Below are 23,620 nucleotides of genomic sequence, written 5' to 3'. Positions count from 1 at the left end.
GCCGTATGGACCTGTCAACTAAATTTCCCTGTACAAGACTACGGGGTGAACCGTATTGGTGGGTTGACACGGTATGGTGATGATGCTGATGCATTTCAAATGTTACATCTCGCCAACACACACAAAAAACAACCAATACTGTATTTTCATATCACCTACCCGCCAACTCCATACCTGCCAACCCCTTATCAGTGCCCCTACCTTATTACAGACCAACTCACACCTTATTGGTGACCCCGTGCCCCTTATACATCTCAACGTCCATCCTACAAAGTCCCATCAAAAGGGAGAAACACAAACAAATAAACAAAACCTTTTTTTTTTACCCGTATCGAAACGGCTGTACGCCGTATGAACCTGTGAACTCAATTTCCCCTGTACAAGATTCGTGGGTGCTATGGCTTGGGTGACACCGCATGCCACCACCCTCCCACCCACCCCAAGCCCGCCCGCCCTGACGCCTCCCGCCCGGCACGCCGTTGTGGGCGTGCCGGGCGGTCCGGTCCGCGTGATGTCACCTGCGTGCGACAGCATCAGCAGCAACAACAACAGAAGCAGCAGCAGCAGTAGCTGCTGCAGCACCAGCATCGGCAGCCACAACAGTCGCTCGAGAAAACGCTGACAACAACAATAACAGCGGCGGCGGCAACAACAATAACAACAATAGATTGCGACGAGAGAGAGGAGGGAGGGAGGCCCGTCATGGAGGCGAACGTTTGAAAGCGGAAGGGTTTAGAAAATCGGAGTCTCTTATTCCACTGCCGTGTTCTCGCTTATCGTATATTTATTTTAAATATAATCTCTACCACTTCGCGAGAGGGGTGTTTTTTTATTTTATTCCTCGCTTCCTCATAGCTTTACAATTTTATGTTTCATTATTTTTTTTTAGAGCGCAATACGTTGCCGTCAAATAAGTAGTTCGGCTGCGTGCAAAGTAGTTGGGAGCTGTCTGTGTTTGGTGTGGTGGTAGTTTACCACCGTGTTCTTTAGTAGTACTGTAGCAAGTACGTGTTGCCAGTACACAGCCACTGTTATGGTAAGTCACGTTGTTGAGTACTGTTGTGTACTGCTGGCGGTGGTGTTAGTTGGTGTCGTAGTGTAGGCGCTGATGTAAGCAGTATTATCAGTACCGTGATTTTAGCAATAGTGGAACTGTGGTTCATGTCGTGAGCAACACCGTGTTGTGGTAACACTGGTTATATGTGTTGATAAAAGTGCAGCAGTTGCAGTAAACCTTTGTTAGAGCGCCTGCTTATCGCAGTTGTGTAGTGCCCTGCAGTACTGCTCAGGTGTGTTAGTACTACACTGCAGTGCCGTGGTGGTAGTGATTGTTGGTAGTGATTGTTGGTCGTACTTTCAAAGCGGTGGTTGTGAGCAATTTCCCAAATTCGTGCTGACTTTTTGGTTGTGTCGTTGAAAGTGCTGCGCATATCACGCGATTTCTGTTAATGCTGAACTTGTGGTCGTGTTCTGAGTTAAATGTATTCGGTGCTTTCAAGCACTTTCAAGTCAGCTGTTCGGTTGGAGTGGCGGTTACCTGTGGTCGTTCAAAAATTAGGTGGGCACAACCTGCCAGAATTGTAAGAAACCGGCCGTATTGATTTTGAATTTCAAAATATTTCCCTCGGGCAGGGTCTCCCACTACAGAGAACTAAATATTTAATCAAAGTCCCGTGAAACGTGCAAACAAAGTTCAGAAAAGGTCCCGGGACACGTCGCACAGACATCGTTGTTGCTGTTGGTAGTTTCTGCGATAGTAGTAACGCTCGTGCCACTGCTGCGTCAGTAATGAAATTGTGAGGGCCCAACCACCACAGCAGCCTCTGCCAACAGCAGCCAAACATCATCGGCCATGGGAGGCAAACAGAGTTCCAATGCCCGCACGAGAGCCTTCTCCAGCTCGGACGTTCCCAGCCCAGGCCATGGAGGGTCCAGCTCTGCTGCCTACCGAGGTCACCGGTCTACCCATGGCCTTCTCGGCGGAACCTCCGCTTCGTCGTCGTCCGCCACCTCCTCGGGCCGCAATCCACCGATCGGCATCCCAGGGGGCAGGGTGGCCACGGGGCCAGGAGTCCATGGATCTGGCGCCGATGATGTGGGAGGAGGGAGACAGAGGCTCTTCAACATGCTCAGCTCTGCTGGGATGTCGCAGTCGCTGCCCGTGCAACTCACGCCACACCTGCTTGGGGGTGAGTGGTGGGAGCCATTGGGGTTGAGCCCTGCCACCTGTCCTGGTGTTTTGTCACAATGCGTAATAATACACCGCTCAAGACAATGCACTTTTTTGTAGTTCTTCCATCTGGCATTGTCAGACACAGTATTCTTCCCATCATAAGTCCCAGTTCTTTGTACTTCAGAGATGGGTGACGTTTGTCAGTTTTTCTTTTTGTTCTTGCTGTTGATAACCCTTAATCCTCGTTGTAACAGGGCCAAAGCTGACTTCAGCTGTGAATATGGGTGCTGTTACAGTTATGGAATTGAGGTAACAATGTACGTGTACATCCCCTTTGTCAGGCCACTGCTGGATGAGGGCTTCCCACACCATTGTGGGTCGTGGAGGTCAATTGATCGACGTGGGTTAGTGAATGTGGGTATCCTGTAAATATTGCATAGTACTGTACAACAATGGATTTTGCTGCACTGCCCACCACAGCCTACAAATGTGTTATGTATTGTGGTTCCCCTTCCGTGCTTAAAGCACTATACAGGCTCAACCCATGTTGTTGGTTCTTTCGGAAAAGTCAGAGGTCATACGAGGTTGGGTGCATTCCGGGTGATTTCCTCTCAAGTTTGTTAATATTTTGGTGTAGCCAATGTTGGCCCCCATGTCAGACCAGATTATTTCTTGGCTGGTTTTGAAATTTGCTTTATCTCACAATTCACCTACATTGTTGGCCAAGGGTGAACTTGTTTAAAACCCAAGCCATGTCGTAAAAAGCCAGATCAAGATTCCGATGTGTGAAAAAAGTGGTAAAAATCTACACCGTTGTTCAAATTATAATCTAGCCTACCTGCTTTAAGCACCTTAATCTTTGCTTTAGCATCAAGAGTCGTGCTATTGGAATTGTGTGGTGGGTCATGGTGCTTTTGTCTGGAGGTTAAAGTGCAAGAAGACCTTCCATCCAGTGTCACACTGACTCCTGTAAATTAGTACCGGAGTGACCTCGAAAACGGGAACCCACAAAAAAGGGATTGTGGCTTAACTTAGGATGAGATTGTACATCTACAGTAAGTACCTGCTGGACCATAGGTTGTGTCTTTTATTTTCTAATGTGGCCAGTTTCCCAGTCGCACATACACACTTTGTTAAGTTACAGTGGTGTTATGCCAGAGGCATTGTCTGTAAATACAGCACTGTAATAAGGTGGGACTTGGACGTACTTGATCTCTCGCTGAAGAATCAATGGCAAAATTGCACGTATTTCACGTACATTTGTTTTCAAGACGTTATAATTGTAGGTGTTAAATCGTGTTCTGAATGCGTGTGGGAGGATTAGACGAATTACATGCTATTCCTGTCCAGAGGTTATAATGGAGCTTGATTAGCAGGCTTGTGACTCACTGATTTTCCAAGCCGTGTATTAGGTTTGCTGGTCATTCTTCAACAGTGATTTCGTTTCTGATTTAAAAAAGCAGACTATAAAACGATTTCCTTCCATGAGGAATATGCTGGTTAGGCTATTACAGGACTGTAATTATATGCATGAAGGCCAATTGCACATTTTCACCATAACGATCATGTAGCATCGTAAAGGTCACTTTTCACCACCATCGCAATCAGAATCTATCATTATAGCGAGTGGACCTACCTTATCTGCGTCATCAGTAAAATTCTCAAAGTTGTCGTTTTGAGAGTCATCATTGGTTGACCCGAGTATTTTATACCTGTTGATTCGCACTGATAAAAATCGTGTTAACTCATCAAAGATTAACGTTGAGAAATAGATTGAGCATGTGCACGTGAACAGTCCCTTTTTTCAATCCACTGCTGGATGAGGGCCTCCCCATGCCGTGCAGTTCGTGGGGGTTATTTGAGCATACTTCACCTCTCTGGTCAGTGCAGGTTGGTGAAGGTAAGGAGCATGGACATGGGATCACAGTACATTACAACAATGACTTGCTGCACTGCCTTCTGCTATCAACATATTCTCTACAACACCGGACGAGATCAGGTGCATTCCCATTTCGTGTCATTTGGTCATAAGCTGAAAATTCGTTTATTTGTATGGAAAAAAAGTAAAGATTAATCACACTGTTTACTAAAAATACAGAAACGTGGGCTTTAAGACAAAATGGTGTATGTATCACGTTGCTGAGAAATGAGTAACAAGATTGTGGTGCCAAGGGCATGTCAACCAGTGTTGTTATGTGGGTGAGGGGTACGTTTTGGTTATTGTCTGGGACCCGTGCTCATCCGGGCATGAACAGTGCCCGTTTACATGATGAAGCAGTTGTTTATGCTTTGAAATGTACCCACGTATTCAGTCCCACGGCTTGTGATATTTTGTTTAAAAAAAAGGGGGGGGGGATTCTTTTTTTATTTTATGACATTTTATTCTGGAAGGAATGTATACAGTGCCTCCTGGGTGCTTTCGTGCCAGCCATTTGTTATCGAATAATGACTGATGAGATTACATAATGGCATAGGTATCAGAAAAAGTATAGTCATAATTTACAGATTTCCCCACTGTCAGTGATCGGTAAGCTGTTGCCACCTTGTCCTGGTTTCAACGAATCATCCTCTTTTTGAGGATGTTGCCTTGAGAATTCTGTCTTTGCCAGACATTTGTCTTTGTTTCACGTGTTAAACTAATTTGTCTTTGTTTCATCCTTCTTAGAACTCACTTTGCTGATGAGCCCTAATAATGTCAAAACTGATTCACAGTTTTCTATCTCTGTACCACTGCAGCTGTCAATTGGTCACATTTGCTCAATTTAATTTGATGGTGGTTTTTGCATATGCACAATCCGTGTGCAAGTTACTCGTGTATGTGTATATTTTTACTATTTCACCAAGAATATTCGGAGGAAATAATATGTGGATTTCACCTAGATAGGTGAATGTGTAAGTTTTGATATATTTGGTATTGGAAAATGAGTTAAGCAACTTCCACGTAACAGAACCCAAGTGCGTAATTATACAGATGGAGTGGTTTTGTCTTAGAACATTCGTTTGAAATTGCTTACATCTCTCGTTGACAAAAAAAGAGCTCTAATGACTCCAGAATGTTTGATGTACTTCCAATTTGTAAAAAAAAACACGGAACAAGTTAAGCCTGTTCAAGCCACACAAGCGTAAATGTACACATCATGATCATTCGAGTACTACAATGAGGGAAAAAAAGTATTTTATCCCCTGCTGATTTTGTACGTTTTTCCACTAACAAAGAAATGATCAGTCTATAATTTTAATGATAGGTTTATTTGAACAGTGAGAGACAGAATAACAACAACAAAATCCAGAAAAACGCATGTCAAAAATGTTATAAATTGATTTGCATTTGAATGAGGGAAATAAGTATTTGACCCCTCTGCAAAACATGACTTAGTACTTGGTGACAAAACCCTTGTTGGCAATCACAGAGGTCAGACGTTTCCTGTAGTTGGCCACCATGTTTGCATACATCTCAGGAGGAATTTTGCCCCACTCCTCTTTGCATATCTTCTCCAAGTCATTAAGGTTTCGAGACTGATGTTTGGCAACTCGAACCTTCAGCTCCCTCCACAGATTTTCTATGGGATTAAGGTCTGGAGACTGGCTAGGCCACTCCAGGACCTTAATGTGCTTCTTCTTGAGCCACTCCTTTGTTGCCTTGGCCGTGTGTTTTGGGTCATTGTCATGCTGGAATACCCATCCACGACCCATTTTCAATGCCCTGGCTGAGGGAAGGAGGTTCTCACTCAAGATTTGACAGTACATGGCCCCGTCCATCGTCCCTTTGATGCGGTAAAGTTGTCCTGTCCCCTTAGCAGAAAAACACCCCCAAAGCATGTTTCCACCTCCATGTTTGACTGTGGGGATGGTGTTCTTGGGGTCATAGGCAGCATTACTCCTCCTCCAAACACGGCGAGTTGAGTTGATGCCAAAGAGCCCCATTTTGGTCTCATCTGACCACAACACTTTCACCCAGTTTTCCTCTGAATCATTCAGATGTTCATTGGCAAACTTAAGACGGGCATGTATATGTGCTTTCTTGAGCAGGGGGGCCTTGCGGGCACTGCAGCATTTCAGTCCTTCACGGCGTAGTGTGTTACCAATTGTATTCTTCGTGTCTATGGTCCCAGCTGCCTTGAGATCATTGACAAGATCCTCCCGTGTGGTTCTGGGCTGATTCCTCACCGTTCTCATGATCATTGCAGCTCCACGAGGTGAGATCTTGCATGGAGCCCCAGGCCGAGGGAGATTGACACTTCTTTTGTGTTTCTTCCATTTGCAAATAATCGCACCAACTGTTGTCACCGTCTCACAAAGCTGCTTATCAATGGTCTTGTAGCCCATTCCAGCCTTGTGTAGGTCTACAATCTTGTCCCTGACATCCTTGGATAGCTCTTTGGTCTTGGCCATGGTGGAGAGTTTGGAATCTGATTGATTGATTGCTTCTGTGGACAGGTGTCTTTTATACAGGTAACAAGCTGAGATTAGGAGCACTCCCTTTAAGAATGTGCTCCTTATCTCAGCTCGTTACCTGTATAAAAGACTCCTGGGAGCCAGAAATCTTTCTGATTGAGAGGGGGTCAAATACTTATTTCCCTCATTCAAATGCAAATCAATTTATAACATTTTTGACATGCGTTTTTCCGGATTTTTTTGTTGTTTTGTCTCTCACTGTTCAAATAAACCTACCATTAAAATTATAGGCTGATTATTTCTTTGTCAGCGGGCAAACGCACAAAATCAGCAGGGGATCAAATACTTTTTTCCCTCACTGTATCCCAGTTAAAAACTGCAGATAAAATTGAGCACACTTACAATTTATATTGCACTGCTGGGAGTATTCTTTAGCCCACAGCAGCTATCTCTCACAGTTTTGCAATGCCACAATCTTTTTCACTTCTGCACGTAAACTGCTTTGGTTGCCATTCCGTCACCCATCTCATCCATCGACCATCCCTTGTAGCCAAGGTGCGTGATGTGTCCTGCCTAAGGCCAATCATCTTTTAACAGTATAATGTCCATGATTTGCGTTCCTTCTCTAATCCAAATGTTCCCTGTTTCCTGCATCTCGTTCGTCTGCGTGTACTTATTTGCGAACCGTTACGCTGAACGTGGGCAAAAATAAATAATGGAATGAACACCGCGCACGGTTGTGCTGCTGTGTCTTCAAATCAAGCAGTGAAATCAAATCTGGTTCTTTAAATTTAATAAATGCTGTTAAAATCTGTACCGAATTCTACCCTTATTTTATCATTTACTGTGCAATACTTCCAATTACAGGAAGGGTTTTTCCTCCATGCCAACAGGCACCACACTATTTCATGCACCATGCACTGGGATTTTTTTTGCGGCTCCCCGCAAAAAATTACTGAAACAGGTGAACCATCTGTAATTACCCATGCGGTTTGTGTTCATAGGTTAAGCTTTCAGTATTTTCTTTCACGTTACAGTTCGATACGAACAGAAAATGTGGAGGTTCATCAATATTACTCGTGTCACAGTATATGTGCTGTGTAATATTGTTTGGAGTATGTAAATTTTTACATATCAAATCACGGAGGTGACTTGGAGATGCAGAGATCGGAGCGCTGAGCTGACAGCGTTGAACTCCTGGGTTTGACTCCAGGCATCCACATGTTACTAAACTGGGTGCTCCAGTCTAGTACGTTGAAGGACTTACAAGGAACATTCAAAGAGTGTGACTCATCGATTTCAACCAAAATTTGTACATTGACAGTGCATGGTGAAAGAGAAGAATTTGTGAATTTCCATGTGCCCTCATGGGCCATTGGCCCTCATGGCCCATGGGCTGATGTATTCAAAGTTCGAAATTGTGAGGTGCACCAGTGTAAATCAATATAAAAGTGAGAGAAAAACAGATCCAGCTCACAGTGGACACATCTTGTGAATGTGGCTTCATCACATCCACACTGTCATCTACAACTTTCTGACAGCTTTGTTTGAAGATGTCCATTTCTAATCAATATTTACTTGGTGTGATATGTAACTCAGGCATGTGCCCTGCTTTAAACCACGAATACTTGACTAAATTCTTGAACCGATGAGCCGATAACTGACTGTGTGGTGTGAGGGCACTGGAACTTAAAAGTATTATCCCATTGGAAGAGGTTGACATCCGTATGATCCAAAAAAAAAACACGATCTTGATTTTTTTCCAGATAAATTCTTTCCACATTCGGAAGAAGTAAACATCCAATAGCTGGATCTCGGCTTTTGATGGCACTGATGTGGTCGTCCAAAGGAGAAATGTGGCCTCCAAAACTAAATCACATTGACAGAGGGTTTGTTGCCATGGTAAATAGAAGAAACAGCACCAGCTAAGCAACACATGGTGTGTGAGGGGATATGGATGTGAATAGTTGAGGGATAATTCCTCTTGCACCTGAAATAGGCAACATGGGCCCCACGGAATATCACCAATCCGGTTCTGTTTACCGCGTACTGTTAATGTAAAGCACGTAGTTTTATTTAAATGAAAGAGTCACAGCCCGTGAATGTTCCATGTTAGCCTGGTCACCAATGGCGGCACACACAAAAAAACACGCAGCTATTTGTTCCACACTTAATTTGACGGAATTTGGGCTCTGAGAATTTCAAGTTTCGATTTGACCGTCATGTGATAAACCCGACTTCCACGTGCAAAGCGGACGTGAAAGACCCGGAGCCATTCTTAGGAGGGCCATTCTTTAACATGCATGGAGGGTTGCTCTCATCTGCAGGAGGTTCAAATGGGTACCGTACTTTGTTTCATGAAATGATGGCAATTGCACAATTGGGATAACATTTCTGGGGGATGGGAATGACAAAAATATTGTCAAATCATGTCATGTGTTCACCCCCATACTCGTCCCCCGGAAAAAAAAAACAGGCTATGCTTGAAAACCCCCAGGGTTTAAAATAGTGACTGTTTGCTCTACCTCGACTAGACAAATATAACTCGGCAAAGTAATTGGAAATACACTCCTGTGCTTAAAAAGGACTGCAGTTGTCCTGCGTTTGCACATTGGGTCTTTTAAATGCACGCGTGTACAGTCGAATTTGCATCAGATGAGTGCATGCTTGTCATTTGCAGTCTGTGGCGTTGTATAGAAGTCGAATAAACTTAGGTTACGTATTAATTAAGCGGTGAGAGATGGTGACAGCTTGTGGAGGCCTTCCTGTACAGCAATACATTGACCACGGCTGATGATGAGGATGATGGTGATGATCCATTGAAAGTTGAGCGGTTGTGCACACTGTAATTGCTTGCGGGATCCACATTGGTTTGCATTTTGTGAGGTTGCCCAGGTGACTTCTTGGTTGATGGTTCACACGAGGGAGTGGGATATACTTCTGCTTTTATTGTGCAGACATATGCCACAATTGTGTGAAAATAATTGCTGTCCCAGTCGTAGGGGCAGCCGGCATCGTGTAATGGGTGAGCACACTGGACATGCCATCCAGAGGTCACTGGTTCGAGTTCATTTTCGGGCGAGGCAGGCCAAATAACGGGCACGTTTCTTAGATCACCTCGACATCAGTCCACCCAACAGCATCGTGGGTACACCACAGTTAGCCCATCAGCTGGCCGTGCAGGTGGCACGGTAAATTGTGGGGGGACACCCACTTCTTCCAACACTTCTCGTTAATGCGGGAGAGTAGACCAATACGTTTTGCAGGGACGCACTATGGCCGAGATGGGTCAAGAATAATACTGTACACTGTCTAATTATTCAGTAGCCATAGGTTACAGATATGTTCGTAGGAAAAAAAACGAAATGCCACCTTGCTGCATATGAAGGATGCCGCAGTGATGTGCTGGATGGAAATCCAATTGTGTTTGTGGAAAAAAACACAAAGCGCTTCACGCTTACGACATGCAAGTATGTAATGTGTTGGCGTTTGTCTGGTGGGCGATACTGATCTGTATACGAGTTGCTAATATCCCTGCCAGCTGTGTGGGCTGGTGTGACTGGTTTGCGATGCACCTTATGTCAGCACGGTCTGAGTGGTCTAGTTCGGCCACAACGTAGTTGAGTGTGGTCATGAAGACGCTGTTTATTGTTCCCCATAGAACAGGAACTATTCGCCACAGGGAGTGAAGCCGATTATAACACGTGCGGCTTGAGGTTATGGTGCAGGTGGAAATGTACAGTGTTGGAAACTTAGCTCTTTTACACATCCAACTTCGCCGTCCTCATCATTAGCCACAATCGTATTCTTTGGGTCTTTCGGTAAAGTCACGTAGATAGGTTCAAAGAAAAGAAGACAAAATATATCAACAGAATACGACGTTTCGATCGCAACACAAGCCTTCGTCATGTTTTCTTCACAAGCGTTCGTCATTTTTTCTTCCTGATGAGGAACGCTTGTGTTGCGATCGAAACGTCGTAGTTTTTTTGTTATTTTTGTTCTTTTCTTCGAACCTGTCTACGTGACTTTACCGAAAGACCCAAAGAATATTCATTCCTGCAGTCACAAAAGCTTTAAGTCAAGATTTAGCCACAATCTATTCGCTGCTGGATGAAGGTCTCCCCACGCCATGCGGTGAAGGAGGCATCCATCCAGGATTGGTTCAGATATAATTCACAAATCTGACTTAGAATCAAACTCAGGTCATTGGGTTGCTAGTTCAACGTGCTAGCCACTGCACCATCCCACCCAACCTGTTGTATGTATAGATTGATTGCACAGAATATAATTATAGGTGTACAATACTGTACCTATCATATAAACATACTGCTATGAGCCATTGCTTTGTGGAAGAGGATATATAGTGCAAATCATTATTACGTGTGCCATTTTCAATGCGAGTTCAAAAATAGCATATTAAATATTTAGCAACTTTTTAAATATGTAAGCACGTGGTTGTCGTCACCTCGTTCTAAGGGGATAGTAAAAAAATATTCAACCGTTGCCATTATTCTCACAGGCGAGCTCAACTAATATGGGGGTTTCTGGAGGACCCACAATACTGTTGAGTATTTCCCCTATTGCAGTTAAGCAACCGTATTGTTAACGAATTCTATTTCTGCATTGGAAATCCCACGTGGATCACGAATGCTTGAGCATGATTGGTCATGTGAATCCATTTTTATATCGGTGCCTGTTTTTCTGTTTGCCGAGCACAAGCCCTCATCCCCAGGGTAATGTCAGTCTTAATTTTTTTTAAATAATAAAAGCTTTCCAAGAAGCTCAAGGCCACGGTAATAATGTATTGTCCAAAATCGTAAGAAATACAGTAAGAGAAAAACACCAAACATTGTATCTAAAATATTTCCTGCAGCCTAAAGTAACACACCCAAACTTTGCTTTAAAAATGTCACGTCCCACAGTCTTAAATCATGTATTATGAACAGCATCATAATAAAACAAAATTTATAGCCTCATGGAGGTGGCCAAGTGGCTCTAAGGTCACAGTGCTGAGCTGGCACTGCTTGAGATCTTGGATTTGAATTCAAACAGCTGCCTGTGATTAAACTAGGTCCTCAAATGTAGTTGATGGTCTCAGCATGCCGGGCACCAGTGACTGAACACAAAAACACCATCATATGACATTTGGTTCTGCACTGAACTTGGTTGGATTCCAGCTCTTGTGACAAATATCACTCTAGTTTGCCGAGTGGTTGGGTAGTGTTGCCCCCTGATGTGCAGACCACAGGTCACTAGAAGGGATCTCAGAGGTAGCTCTGTAATATCAGCTTCCACGGGTCGTTCTCTCACTGCTCTGCGAGAGATCCGACTGGCTAATTTTTCTTGTGACGTGATGCACAATTGGAATAAAATTAGGGGGGAAATTACAAAACTGTTTGGAAAAAAAATCTGAACAATGAACCTCATGGGGAAATGTTAATAAGTACATATAAACTTTCACATTCTGCAGTGTGCACTGTCGTGTCTGGAAACATGTTGTTGCTTAATAACACATGTTGTAGTGTAATGGCTTCACAGACTGTCTTCAACTGCAATGAAGTAAAAAAATGTAATGTTTAAAAAATGGAATTATGGATTTAAGATGACCTGCCACACAGGGTACAGTGGTCTTTAAACCAGCCTTGATGCATTTTTAGACAACATTTTGTCGACGTTAAATGGGCACGACCTGCTTAATGAGTTTGGGTGATCTTTCTGGCAGTTCTGTGTATGCTTTGCATTGCCAAAACTCATTTCTATTTCACAATTCACAGTGACGGGTTTACACCTATTTTACAACCTTGAAAGCCATATATCGAGGACAATACATATTTGCGTATTATGCAACCGCGTGCCAAGCCGCAGCAGGTAAATCTCCGCTTTCTGGTTGCCATGTCAAGCGCCCGTAATGGAAAACCCCTAGTGGGAAAATGCACTGTCCTTTACAACAACAAAAAAGCCAACTGCATAAAGCATTCTGTCCCGTGACGTCAAAGTAGAGCGGGTTGGCCTTCCGAGTTGACGAGCTCAGTCTTGGAGGTCGAGCGGTTGTATTTGTAATACGTTTTAAAACACATAATAGGCATATTTCTCATCGTAGATTGCTCTCACTGGGCTCTGTGTGCCGCGACGTATATAGTACATGGGGAGTGCCACATTTATTGCACGCAAATTCAAACGTTGCCCCCCCCCCCCCGTACGAAAGGGCTGCTGGATTGTTTCCCCCTCCCCTTATTTATTGATCCCACCGATAGACGTGTGTTATTGTTTCTCACCCATGGTTCACAAACTGCGAGAAAGGAAGAAAAAAAAATTACCCGCATTTATATCTGCGGTGTCGGTCCAACAGTTCATGGATGTGGACGAATTCGGGGCCAGATCGCGGTGCATTGTTTACACGACTGTCAGTGAAAGTGGGGAGGGGGTCATGTGTAAACTCAGCAGTCGCTCATTGTCCTTTGTTCTCTGCTTTTGGAATTGCAACTTCATGTGTCATGCATGCATGACAGTGGAATAATTGCACGCTCTTATTTGGTACACTGCTGTAAACTTTTTAATTTAAGTATTGTGTAGTAAATGCGGCCGTGTGTGTGTGTCGGGAGCGGATTTGTACCGGTAGGCACGCTGCACTACGAATCAAACGACCCTAGTTATTTTCCTGTTCACGGGCAACATCAGTGATGAATGTGAACCAGTCGTGGGCCTCCCCTAGGTCGACTCAGCCTGAAATGTGTACCTGGTGTAATGTGTAAACATTGCCGCCACTTTGGAGACGAAGGCGGCCGGGCGTGGTGCTGGCAACTCACACCCCCCTCGTGTGCTGTGCCAGCCTTCATAGGTACTCGCTAACAGCTCTTGCCACAACAACTTTAACGCGTAGGCTTTCGCGACCAATATTATCCACAAGAGGTTTTTGGGTTAGAGCGCGTAAATACGTGATCTAACCCAAAAAACTTCTATTCTTGACACAACAGTCTGTTCAAGGCGATACAGGGGTCTTTGTCTATGTGCAACACACTGTGCTAGAAACCCACGAACTTGAGTTCTGGCCACAGCTACCATCAGTGGAAAGTAATATAAGAACCTGTTGTGGGCTTCCCCTAGGTTGACTAAGCGGTATGTTGTGTAACTCCGTACTAGGGAGATAAAGGCAGCAGCTGTGTGTGGTGACAGCTACACCACCTCTCGTACACCATAACGGCATGAATAGATGCTCGCTTACAGCACTTGTTCCAACAGTCAAAACGACTCGACTGAGTTGCTTTATATTGTCTGTTTGTAGAGTAGATGCCGTGGTGTAATGGTTAGCTCACTGGACTTGCAATTCAGAGGTTGCTAGTTTTTAATATCCCAGCGTAGCAGTGGAAACAATCGCCAAGTTTATTTAATCACCAAGCCAGCATCTGTCCATCCAGCAGTATAAATGGGTTCACCATGGATAGTCGATTGACAGGTCACCCGTGGTGGTGGTCAAGTGTGGCTGTACTCCAACCTCTTCCAAAATGTTTGGCCAGCGTTGAAGGGGTAGGCCAACTACTGTTCTATCTGCAGGGGCTTCCTTGAGCTCAGAATAGTGGTGGAGGCCCTTTTCCGAGCAGTGGCATGAGCAAAACAATGTCAGAGCTTTACCTTACAGTATATGTTTTGCTCCAGCATGTGTTTTTATATTGGTCTATTAAAAAGTGTGTATCACTTGACAGGCCTGCCTTGGTCTGCACAGGATGTCACGTGGGCCTTGCTTGTGCACTTTTATCAGCGCAGTAGTCTCGCCCTGTGTACCTCTCAAACAGCAGTGTAGGGCCATTAACAATCCGTGTTGTGTCTGCTGGAACCTGAGCAGTTTTTTTTACAACAAAGCCGGCAACCAGCTGGTTAATATACCACCCGTGGTTTGATTGCAATGTGCACTAGCAGTGTTTTCCTTCCAGCTATAGCCAACCCACCTCATCCTGTGAGCCCTTGTTTTATTGCCAAACAAGTGTTTATTGCCAAAATCTCAAAGTCTCTGTGAGCCTTGCATTGTAAATCATTGCTAAAGTGGAACCTTGAATTGTGTTGTTGCTCTTGCTGGGTTAAGGTTTTACTTCTTAGGAATTAATGATAATTGCCTGCCTAACTGTGAAGTCTTTTATTGTCAACACGAGGTTGATGGAGGTTAGTTTTCTCTTACGTATTTAAGTACATGGCGTACTGGCATGGCGCTTGGCACACAACACTATAAACCCCGTTGATCTGAGTTGAGTTCCTGGATGTGGCGAACATTGGTGGCACGTGATTATGAACCAACCCTATGACCCCCCTCTTCACTAATCTGCACTGAGCAGCGTGGCGAAGTACGGCGTGAAAAATAAACCCAATGGCCGACATGGCATAGGGAGGCTTTCATCCAGCAGTGGATTGACAAAGACTGTGAATTCAAATGTTATTGTTTTTAAAATCACAGCCCTTTGCCAATCAACTCGTGGAAGAAAGCGTCTCCACGCTTTGTCAGACAAAGGGGTTGGTTAACTTTCCTTCACCGCGCTGGTCAGTGCAGGTTTGTGAAGGGGAGGAGGGTAGACTCGGTCACATATCACCTGACACTTATGTTAGCCATGGATGTCGATAGAACTCTCGGATCGCTGGGTTCATAGGGCGAGGTGCTAACCCCACTGCACCATCGATGCACCCAGTTCAGTTTTTAATATGCTATGCTTTATTATTTTATCAACATGCGGGTGGCTTTGAGTTTTGACTTTTGGCACAAAACTATTGTTATATAAACAGCATATTTTCAGTTTATTTTCACCTGCGAAACGTTATACAATACCACAGCTATATTGTCAATACACCTGTGTTGTTTGTCTACGTGTCTTGTATGCCGTCGTCGTGATGGCCAGGGTACTGTGTGTCCCGAGAAGGTGCGTAACAATGCAAGAACAACGGCTCTATGCTGACATACACTCTATGTCAACCACAAGTGCGCAGGTAAAATCCTATCACCGCGTCACATTGCGCCAATGGCGTACGCATTGCTGCGGTGGCGAACTGTTATCTCCATGGTAGTGTGCGTGGGGAGGGAGATTTTCGTTTGTTTTCGTAGGTATGTCATGGCGAGAACCTTCACTGGCAGAAAATGCTATCGGAGACTTGCGCACATCTGTACGACCTTAAAGACTGGGTTATTGTAAGCCGCGACAAGATCTGCCAGATTTTGAAAGCTGAGCAAGATTTGTACCTGGTTAGATAAACCTACGTGGCGGCATTGTGTCCAAATTATGGGAGCACAGCATTAGATGCTTGAAGCTATCCATGCGGAGATTGGAATATTCTCCCCTTGTAAGCGTGGGTTTTCCCCAGGGACAGTACTCTGGTTTCCTCTCACATTCCAGAGAATCTCAAATAGCATGTGCCAGATATCCCAATGCAGTACTCTCCCGAAAAAACCGAGTCTTGAAACTCGATGAGGATGTATTGGGTAAATTAAGGTCATTATTATTGTTGTTGTTGTTGATGCCGTGGTGTAATGGTCAGCACGCTCGACTTGAAACGCAGAGGTCACGCGCCAGTTCAATCTCCTGGCGTGGCGAATGAAACAACGGTGCCGTTTTCTTAAATCTCCCTGCTTCTGTTCACCCAGCAATATAAATGGCTACACCGTGGTGGTTCGAAGTGCTTGAGCATGGAATTGCAGGGCTGCGCTTCTACCTTGTTTATTATCATTACAGCCCCAAGCAGCCATAGGGTTTTTTACTGTAGTTGCAGACATCCACTGACAGGTGAGATGAACGCTCCAGTCGACCTCAGTGGGAGTTGGTTTAATGGTGAGCGGTAGGGGTTGGAGCGTCACCACCCTTTCTCTGGGTTACGGTGACACGGTTCCTGTTTCCGCAGCCTCCAGCCTGTTTGGAACAAGGCGGCGGCGGTGGCCACTCGCGGCTGAACCCGTTGTTGGTCTGCTGTCCTGGGGAGGGCCTGCTGTTACCAGCCATCCGCTTGTTGTTGTTTAATGGTGGAAAGTATGCGTGTAATGTTCACGTGGCGGCTGGCGTCTCAGGCTGCCTGTACTCCGGTAAACCGGGGGGGGGGGGGGGGGAGGGGCTCGATATACTTGAGGCAATGACCAGCGAGATTTATTGATCGCACACGGGGAGTTCAGAAATGAGACTCTGAATTTATTGCAACGTAAAGCAAAATATGGTGACGTATGGAACGTATTATCTGTTTTCTCAATTATGCTTTATTGTTTGGGTGCTAAGCCAATGATTACGTTATTGTTCGCATTGGCATACGGTGTTCCCTTCTTGCAAGATTGTGTCGTGGGGAATTTTCTTACACCCCTAGGCGTCACAATCATACCAGGCCCTCCCTCCCCCCCCCCCAGTGAAGGACGGATTGACAATTCAGTTCTCTTCCCTTCGGCTCCCGACCCGGCTTGTCTCGCTCATACGGTGCCCCCTGGGAGAGGGTATGAGCTTGCTGCCATTGGCGCTGCCTCTACCTCACTCTGTCCTGTTTTGTAATTTAATTCGGTTGCATGTTTTGTGTGCGGGGAAGGCTCACCGTTGTCAAAATAAACCAATGAGTTTGAGATGTTGTTATAATTTCGCCTGTTTACTCAGAAAAGCCTCACCGAACCCCATGACTCTTTTTCACGAGGGTCCTGTGAAGTTTTCACAGCGGGGGGAGGGTGATGATTGTTCCGTATAATCCCAATTGAGCAATATGTGGGTGATTTTTTTTATTTGGACCAATGCACCTGCACCCAGTGGCCTACTCTTGCGAATGACATAAACGCAACAAAGAAAGTAAAACATGATGAAAGCTGAGAGTATTATACGGTGGTACGCGTTAGTGCCCCATAATTCTCCGTCTCTCCATGTATGTCACAATGTTTCTTTCCATGTCTGTCCCACTTCATGTCTCTCTGAGTGTCTCCATTTCTCTTGCTTGTGTCTGTGTCGCTGGGTCTGCATGTAACAGGAAGCGGTGGTGCAGTGGTTAACGGATAGCGCTATAAAGCCGCCGACCTGAGTTTGATTACCAGCCACGGCTAACATCAGTGGCGAGTACTATCAGAACCGGTCACAGGCCTCCTGTAGGTCAACTCGGCCTTATAGGAGGACCTGTTGTACAGTGTAAACATCAGCACTGGGGAGACAAAGGCAGTTGAGCATGTTGCTGGCCCATGGTGCACCGTACTGGCCTTAACCCTATGTCTCTAAGTCCCCTCACCACCATCTGCACAGGACCCCTGGCTTCGTGTTGAGACAGCTCTGCATACAGTTGGAAGTTTGTGCAGCATTTCCTGACAGCTTAAAGTACAATTCAAGGAAATTTAAAAATGTCAGGCCAAAGGACGATCAAAAAACTGGGTCGCTTCTTGGCAGATGGTCCCCAATTATGATGCGCAAGGGCAACCACGATTTTGATATTTTCAGTTTCATTTTAGTTCTGTACAGCTCTTGTGACTCGCGTGTTGGGCTTTTGAGCAGGAAGTAGAAAGCTATAGTTGCACACTCAATTCTTAAGGAAGGATGTGCTTGTGGCCGTTTGTCCACGTGCACATGTGGAGGTGTAGATTGTGGGGAGCGGCAGCGCACGCGGTTAGCGCGCCGCGCTACAAACCCAGCGACCAGAGTTCGATTCCTGCTCACGGCCAACACCAGTGACAATTACCTGGACCCTTCCTCGGCCTCCCCTAGGTCGACTCAGCCTCAAATGAGCACCTGGTGCGGTGTGTAAAAACATCGCCACTGGGGAGACAAAGGCACCAACAGTCTGCTCAGGCTATACAGGGGATCTTTGTCTTTGGTATAGATATGAACCATGTCTCCCTTGGACCCGACAGGTTATTTTTGTCTTTTTCCCCCAATGTTGCCCCAATTGTGCATTATGAGATGAAGATTCCATTCGGGACTATCGCAGAGCAGTACAAGAACGCATGTTGGCAAATGGTCTGAGATCCCTTCCAAGTGACCTCTTATCCACACTTTTGGGCAGCACTTTCCTACCTGCCCTGCCACAGTGTAATGTTCATCGCGTAGCAGTCAAGCTGATGTTCTTTAATAATTATCAGAGCTGGAATTTAGCCAAATTCAGTGCGAAACCAAAATGTACTAAATAGATTTCGATTTAAAGCTTTCGTGACTGCAGGGATTCATCTTCTTGGTTCTTTCGGTAAAGTCACGAAGAATGGAAATAAAATTTATTTTATTATTTTATTTATTTTATTACTTTATTTCCATTCTACGTGACTTTACCGAAAGAACCAAGAAGATACTAAATAGATATTCGTTGGTTCTTTCGGTAAAGTCACGTACAGTGAGGGAAAAAAGTATTTGATCCCCTGCTGATTTTGTACGTTTGCCCACTGACAAACAAATGATCAGTCTATAATTTTAATGGTAGGTTTATTCGAACAGTGAGAGACAGAATAACAACAAGAAAATCCAGAAAAACGCATGTCAAAAATGTTATAAATTGATTTGCATTTTAATGAGGGAAATAAGTATTTGACCCCCTCTCAATCAGACAGATTTCTGGCTCTCAGGTGTCTTTTATACAGGTAACAAGCTGAGATTAGGAGCACTCCCTTTAAAGGGAGTGCTCCTAATCTCAGCTTGTTACCTGTATTAAAAAGGGAGTGCTCCTAATCTCAGCTTGTTACCTGTATAAAAGACACCTGTCCACAGAAGCAATCAATCAATCAGATTCCAAACTCTCCACCATGGCCAAGACCAAAGAGCTCTCCAAGGATGTCAGGGACAAGATTGTAGACCTACGCAAGGCTGGAATGGGCTATAAGACAATTGCCAAGCAGCTTGGTGAGAAGGTGACAACAGTTGGTGTGATTATTCGCAAATGGAAGAAACACAAAAGAACTGTCAGTCTCCCTCGGCCTGGGGCTCCATGCAAGATCTCACCTAGTGGAGTTGCAATGATCATGAGAACGGTGAGGAATCAGCCCAGAACTACACGGGATGATCTTGTCAATGATCTCAAGGCAGCTGGGACCATAGCCACCAAGAAAACAATTGGTAACACACTATGCCGTGAAGGGCTGAAATCCTGCAGCGCCCACAAGGTCCCCCTGCTCAAGAAAGCACATATACATGCCCGTCTGAAGTTTGCCAATGAACATCTGAATTATTCAGAGGACAGCTGGGTGAAAGTGTTGTGGTTAAATGAGACCAAAATGGAGCTCTTTGGCATGAACTCAACTCGCTGTGTTTGGAGGAGGAATGCTGCCTATGACCCCAAGAACACCATCCCCACCGTCAAATATGGAGGTGGAAACATGCTTTGGGGGTGTTTTTCTGCTAAGGGGACAGGACAACTTCACCGCATCAAAAGGACGATGGACGGGGCCATGTACCGTCAAATCTTGGGTGAGAACCTTTTCCCTCAGCCAGGACATTGACAATGGGTCGTGGATGGGTATTCCAGCATGACAATGACCCAAAACACACGACCAAGGCAACAAACGAGTGGCTCAAGAAGAAGCACATTAAGGTCCTGGAGTGGCCTAGCCAGTCTCCAGACCTTAATCCCATAGAAAATCTGTGGAGGGAGCTGAAGGTTCGAGTTGCCAAACGTCAGTCTCGAAACCTTAATGACTTGGAGAAAATCTGCAAAGAGGAGTGGGGCAAAATCCCTCCTGAGATGTGTGCAAACCTGGTGGCCAACTACAAGAAACGTCTGACCTCTGTGATTGCCAACAAGGGTTTTGCCACCAAGTACTAAGTCATGTTTTGCAGAGGGGTCAAATACTTATTTCCCTCATTAAAATGCAAATCAATTTATAACATTTTTGACATGCGTTTTTCTGGATTTTGTTGTTGTTGTTATTCTGTCTCTCACTGTTCAAATAAACCTACCATTAAAATTATAGACTGATCATTTCTTTGTCAGTGGGCAAACGTACAAATTCAGCAGGGGATCAAATACTTTTTTCCCCTCACTGTAGATTGAAAATAATAAAATAAAATAAACATTCATCAGAACCAAAATACTCACGACGTTTCGATCGCAACACAAGTGGTCGTCATCAGTGGGAGAGAAAATGAATTCCTGCAGTCACGAAATAGGTAAATTTGTGCAATTAGCAGACATTCTAGTTATCTTTAAAAAGCCACGGCTATCTTTGCATTTACATCCCTTAGTCAATCCACTGCTAGATAAAGGCTTCCCCTTACCGTGTAATAAGGGTTGTTTGACTATCCTACACTACATTAATCAATGTGTGTCGGTTAACTGGGGCACAGGACCAATTAACATTTAACTCGTCGCTGTTTTTAACCGTGCCCAGGAATATAACTGGGGTCTACAAGTTCATAGTGTAGGGCATGAACCTCTGCTTCACCGTTCCATCCCGCCCCGGCACTCGTAACCACCTAAAAATGAGTGGCCAGTTCGAATTTTGAATTATATTTCCGATGTGTCCAAACAAATCGATTGCGAAGTTGTGTGCGGGGCGTTAAGAAATGCATTACGTTGCCAAAAAAAAATGCTTAACCTCTGCACTCCTTGTAAACGGTGACTCCAGTGTTCTGTATGAGTTGATACATATTTGTGGGTTTGAGTGTCTTCTCTGGTCAATACTCTAATGTGATTGTGTTGGCTCGGGCTGCACATGGGAGCTTATAATGTGATATCGGTGGCACTTGGGGCTTAACAGAACTCCTTCGCCACAGATCTGTCTCAATTGGCTCTTCCCAACAGTTAAGTAAAGGAATTGAAAATAACCGGTCAGGGTGACATTCGATATTAAATATGGGCATTAACAATGAATTTGTTTCCCCATGCATCGAACTGTTTGTGTAAGAATCGATCATTGACTTTTTCATGCCAATTGTATAGAGATTTTTCATGATCAGGCCCAAACGAAGGGGACACGTTGTACCATGTTGACGGAAAGGACAATTTTGACGGACAATACAGATGACAGCTCAGCAAGGTATCACAAACGAGAGAGAGTGTATGATTGAGACAGACAAAATAAAACGAGACAGAACGGTACAAGGGAAACGGAGATAATACAAAGTAAACGGTGCAGACGCTACAAACAAGACTGTGCAAATGTTACTATCAAACAGAACAGTACAGACAACACAGTACAAAGGAAACAGTACAAAGACGATGGACAATACTGGTGAGATAGATGGTAGAAGCATGGCTGTACACACTAGACAGGAGAGATGAGTCCGTACAAGCAGCACTGATCACACACACGACACATCACAAAGGAGTACAAACAAGACAAAAAGGAAGGATTTCTTGAATCAAATCATTACCCCGAATCTTGACAATGTATCAAATGTTGTGCTGTTGAATAATTACATGCCTAATTCAATATACATAGAGATTGCAGGTTTGGCATCGTTCTGGATAAAACACCTCGAAAAGCCCCTGCGGTAAACTCTCATGTTAATTTCTGGGGGGTTTTTTCCCACGTTCAGGCCTCAAGTGCCCCATCTGCTCCAAGTTCGTGGCCTCGGATGAAGTTGAGGCGCATCTGGTCATGTGCCTCACCAAGCCTCACATCTCGTACAACGGTCAGTTGCGCATGCCGTGCAAACGCAGTCTGATAGCCCGGGAAGGTGGCCGCCGCACTGGTGGCAAAAAAAACCCCTCTCGAGTGGCAAGATTTGTCTTCAAGGAATGCTGTCGCCCCCCTAAGATGTCCTGCTCCGACATCTTAAGGGGGCGACAAAATTCGTCTTCAAGGGACGCTGTCGCCCCCCTAAGATGTCGCTCCCCTAAGATGTCCTGCTCCGACATCTTAAGGGGGCGACAAGATTTGTCTTCAAGGGACGCTATCGCCCCCCTAAGATGTCGCTCCCCTAAGATGTCCTGCTCCAAAATCTTAAGGGGGCGACAAGATTTGTCTTCAAGGAACGCTGTCGCCCCCCTAAGATGTCCTGCTCGGACAGCAGGCGCGTGTGGAATATCCCGAACCTTGAAGGTGTTGCCGAATAGCCGACGAAGCAGCCCAGCTGTGGTGCCGATGGCAACGTCTCGGTCTGATAAACTCGGTGGCAGCACTCAAGGTCTGAATGCAGCCTGTCCACACAAGATCTTGTCAACGTTAATGAAAATGAACCCAACATTTTTTATAGTTCATATGTACTACTACTACTACGACCACAACTACACATTACATTTCCTGTCACTTTGATCACTGGTGTGCGTTGATAATTGTTAGGGATGCAACAATTCATCCTTCACTGCCCTCCGCCCCTCAACATCCCTCTCATTACTCGGTGCATTGTTAGAGTTCAGAGTTACAATTCAAGATTCTATTCTGTCTTGGCTTGTTTTTTTCATTCCTTGTTTGCAGGGGCTGAGCAATGAATGGCATTGATTTATCATTACACATTAATTATTAAGCTCACAACACGTGAATCAAATCGCGTGTGAAAGCATCGACTTTTTCATTTCGCGTGCGTTGCACGTAATGGGTTTAACGTCACCTCTGCGGTCACTGGAGGCGCTAGCATGCACCTTGGTGTCCAAAAAAGTACAATTCTCGAATGGGATCGCGACTCTACATTTCGACAATTCATTTAAACGCTGAATCATTCGATCCCTACTCATTTACATCGTCTCTTTTGTTGAATTAGCTTAAAGGTCATATCTTAGCATTTACATGAAATGTACATAATTTGTACACGCATGATTGTTGTAAGAATCAATTATAGTCAAAAGATTTGTTACATGCCTAATAATTAGGCTTGTGTGGATGTCCTCTACTGGTAAGTGTTCCTACAGTCATTACACTGCTGGCTGTCGGTCATGGGGGTTGTTTGATTATACTTCACTACTCTGGTCAGTGTGGGTTCCTGAATGGGGGAATCGAGGACCCGTTTTAGGTATCGCTCGCCACTGATGTTAGCCGTGATTGGGAATCGGAATTCGGTGCGCTAACCACTCCAACCCCTACATATGAATGTTTTTAATCATGTGTTTGCAAATTCAAACGTGCACATTACGCATTTACGTAACCCGCAGCAACACTCAAAAGACATCTTGGCGCCCCGTCACGGCATCGTTAAATAATGAAATCAACAA

The 23,620-nt window shown here is 44.8% G+C and overlaps 1 protein-coding gene across 3 annotated transcripts in view; it reads left to right on the top strand.

Annotated features, from left to right (window-relative positions):
• Positions 1 to 485: 485 nt before the first annotated feature.
• LOC116944208 (E3 ubiquitin-protein ligase znrf2-like) overlaps positions 486 to 23,620 on the top strand; it is a 34,123-nt gene continuing 10,988 nt past the window's right edge. The window contains exons 1-3 of one of the 3 annotated variants that reach the window (XM_076068249.1): positions 1,921 to 2,189; positions 4,064 to 4,172; positions 22,009 to 22,104. In XM_076068249.1, the coding sequence (XP_075924364.1) occupies positions 1,923 to 2,189; positions 4,064 to 4,172; positions 22,009 to 22,104 (472 nt within the window). In that variant the 5' untranslated portion in view covers positions 1,921 to 1,922. Of the gene's footprint in view, positions 2,190 to 4,063; positions 4,173 to 22,008; positions 22,105 to 23,620 lie in introns of all 3 variants that reach the window. The other 2 variants (XM_032957722.2, XM_076068248.1) reach the window with 2 other exon arrangements.

This window comes from Petromyzon marinus, chromosome 20 (genome assembly GCF_048934315.1).
Source record: "Petromyzon marinus isolate PM22_M1 ecotype Great Lakes invasive population chromosome 20, UKy_Petmar_22M1.pri1.0, whole genome shotgun sequence".
In the NCBI taxonomy this organism is placed as follows: Eukaryota; Metazoa; Chordata; class Hyperoartia; order Petromyzontiformes; family Petromyzontidae; genus Petromyzon; species Petromyzon marinus.
The sequence above is the reverse complement of the archived record's forward strand: the minus strand, read 5'-3'. Positions and strand labels throughout refer to the sequence as shown.